Source organism: Calidris pugnax, unplaced genomic scaffold, assembly GCF_001431845.1.
Source record: "Calidris pugnax isolate Ruff unplaced genomic scaffold, ASM143184v1 scaffold57, whole genome shotgun sequence".
NCBI classification, from domain to species: Eukaryota; Metazoa; Chordata; class Aves; order Charadriiformes; family Scolopacidae; genus Calidris; species Calidris pugnax.
The window spans coordinates 547,508-550,706 of NW_015090813.1; the positions used below are offsets into that span (position 1 = coordinate 547,508).

General features: G+C 44.1%; 1 protein-coding gene across 1 annotated transcript in view; it reads right to left on the reverse strand.

The window, feature by feature from the left end:
- Window positions 1-2,178: 2,178 nt before the first annotated feature.
- CITED2 (Cbp/p300-interacting transactivator, with Glu/Asp rich carboxy-terminal domain, 2) overlaps window positions 2,179-3,199 on the reverse strand; it is a 2,324-nt gene continuing 1,303 nt past the window's right edge. The window contains exon 2 of the mRNA XM_014939552.1: window positions 2,179-3,145. Coding sequence (XP_014795038.1) covers window positions 2,376-3,134 — 759 coding nt within the window. The 5' untranslated portion in view covers window positions 3,135-3,145 and the 3' untranslated portion in view covers window positions 2,179-2,375. The remainder of the gene's footprint in view (window positions 3,146-3,199) is intronic.

Sequence of the window (3,199 nt, forward strand, 5' to 3'; positions counted from 1 at the left end):
TAAATTTACTGTCACAAAACATTACCGATCACTGGCTGAAACCAGAAGGTTGTTTTTTTTTAAATTCTTGGGTGCTGAGAGTTGTCTAAGAACGGGCTGTTGCTGCCTGTGGAGAGTTTTCCCAGAAGTGTACGCTCCTTTCTACTTTTGCTAATACTTTAATACAAGCATTAATAGTCTTTTTTTTTTTTTACATTCATAAAACATACTAGCTGCTTCCCCTCTGTAAGGCAAAGAAGGCCAAATATCACTTTTCTCACCAGCTGGGACAATTTTAGCAATAGTAATCAGTTTAATTTCCCAGCTTGATTCAAACCACTGCTATTTACACTCCCATTGTGTGGTGATATCCTCCACCCTCCCACCCCACTCCCCGTTTACGTGCCCAGGTTTAAAATTTAACAACATCCACCATGCTGGTTGTGTTCCTAATAAATTCAGAAGACGTGGCTGGGGAAAAAAAATATAAATAAATTAGCAAAAAGAAAAGCAGAGTGGTATCATTCCTGTATCAAACCTGGGAACTGTGGCTAAATGGGATTACATGTATTATTAGGGTCCTGATCCCAGAGTCCTCACCGAAGCCATAACTTGTGCGGGAGCTTTGCCAAGGGCTGAGTGGGGGCAGGAGGCTGCAACAGTTGGCACTGAAGGAGCAAGGTGTCAATTGCCTTATAATAACGGGCGTTTTTCTCCCAAATATCTCAAGTAGAACCCGTAGGGATTGGTCTGTGGCTTTAGGTGGTGGCAGTTGCTGGGACAGAGGGGTCGGAGATGTCCAACGTACGTACGCCCCTTCTTCTAAGTCACTGGAGATGGAACACCATCAGGTCCTGGTGCCATGAAGACCTGGATGGAGGCAGCAATCTCCCACCTTAACCCTCTGAGGTGTGAGGGGTGGGACAACACCCACCACCCTCCCTTCCCAAAGTTCCAAAAACTTGCATTTTTAGGCACTCGGTGCTTTTTTTTTTAGGCGCTTACCTCTTCCAGCTGAGATAACAAATATACAAAAAGAACAAAGTCTACTATATAAATGAAAGCAGATTTATAAAATTACAAGTTTAATAGATAAATATAATAAATACTTTATGCATCATAACTCTGGACAACTACATTTAAAGCAAGTATGTTGGCAAGTCACAAGAAAAGTTGCGCCTCGGCAACTTTATTTTTCATAAAACCACACTGACAGGCATATTACAATGTTTACGTATGAGGCTTTATGCTGTTAATTATGTTCAAATCCCGCTCACCTACCGAGTTCACCATGACATAGATATGGGTGTAGTAGTGTACTTTCTATTTTTGGAATGTCTTTTTTTTGCACACCAACACGGTTGTACAGATAAGATGTTCCACTTTTTACCAGGGACGGTTGGGGAAGAGTTTCGAAGAAAAAAAATACTGGTAAATGACTTCTAGAAAAACTAAAGCATTTCTGAACTTTTTATTGACATTGGCAAATTAAAATAGAATAAATTAACAATATTTTCTCAAAAAAATGTTTTGTACAAAAATACTGTCAAAATTTCCTGAAAAGCTTTCAACACAGTAGTATCTTTTCATGTACTGAATAAACTATATTAGCACAGTGTCAAAATGCTGAAGACGGAAACAAAATAATAATTAAAAAAAAAAAAATAATAATCTGTGAAATGTTTGCCACTAGTCAACATTCCATCCACACCATATTATTGTCTGTACATATGGGGGAGGGGGAATGGGTAGCAGACTTTTTAAGTAACAGTATTACTTTTCCTGATCTGGAAAGGTTTGGCCCACATCTGTTAAGCTTCCAGTTTAGCATATTCCCAAAAAAAAAAAAAAAAAAGAAAAAAATTAGTCTGCACTGCAATGCATAGTTAAAAATTAAGCAAGATGGCAGCATTTGTGCAGTAGTATCTGCCCTTCAAAGTTCATGCAACCAACTAATGCAATTTTTTTTTTTTTCTTCCCTGTTCACTCAGAATTTGAATGCAGTTCAAGTCATCGGAAAAAAAAATCATCGTTTACAAAATCCACAAGATTAAGCAATTTGCTGAGATTAATATCGAACAGTTCAGCACTGTGGGAATTATGGGCACGTTACTGCTGAGGAAAGCCTCTAAAAGTGTTAATATCTGATATATATGAAAATGAAGCATGTTCTGCCAACAATAATTTAAAAAAAAAACCAAAACCAAAAAAACAGGGGGAGGGATTTAAAAAGGGGAAAAAAAAAAAAAAAAAAAAAAAAGAATTTATACAAGCGCATAGTTGACTCTTGCTTTCCAGATTCTCACCTTTTCAAGCCCTGAAAAAGTGAGACACCGTGTCTAGGGGAATGTTTTCATTCGCACCGATAGAAAAGTCCTTTGTTTGTTTTCAATGAATCAGCAGCTCACCCTGCTGGGCTGCTGTTTGCAAACGAAGTCTGTCATGAAGTCAAACTCGTTCTGTCCCAACCACAGCTCGGGCAGCTCCTTGATGCGATCCAACCCCATTTCGATGACTAAGGACATGAGGACCTCCTCGTCGATGAAGTCAGTGTCTATGACATTGGGCGGCAGCATCGCCGCGGGGACGTGGGGGACGGCGGGGGGCAACCCGCTCCCACCTCCTCCTCCTCCGCCGCCACCGTGCTTGGGGTTGCAGTCCCTAAAATGCTGCTGTTGGCTACTACCGTTCAGCTGGTGGCTACCGGGGTGCAAGTCCGGCATGTAGTGGCTGTGGGGGTAAGGGTGGTGGCTGAAGTATTGGTTGTTGAGCTTCTGGAGCTGCATGCTGGCGCTCAGCTGCCCTCCCGGGCTGGCGACTGGGGGGGCCATGAATTGGGAACCGCTGAAACGGGCCGGGGGGGGCATGGTACCGGCGGGGTGCCCTCCGTTGACACCCCCCGGCCCCATAGCGTGTCTCACCCCACCGCCGGCGTTCATATTCCCTGCTCCGTAATGTATATGGTCGCCCATCAGGGCGCTGAAGGCGTGTTGTTGCTGCTGCTGCTGCTGCTGTTGCTGCGGCGGCGGCTGCTGGTGGTGGTGGTGGGGGGCGGGAAACTGCCCCATGCCCATCCGATGCGCTGGGTGGTGGTGGAGCCCACCGGTGCCGTCGGGGAATCGCCCGTGGTTCATGGCCATCATGTGGTCCGCCATCGCCTTTCCACCTGGAAAGTTAGCGTGGGAAAGAGCGCGTTATATCGGGGAAAGAAGAGAATTGG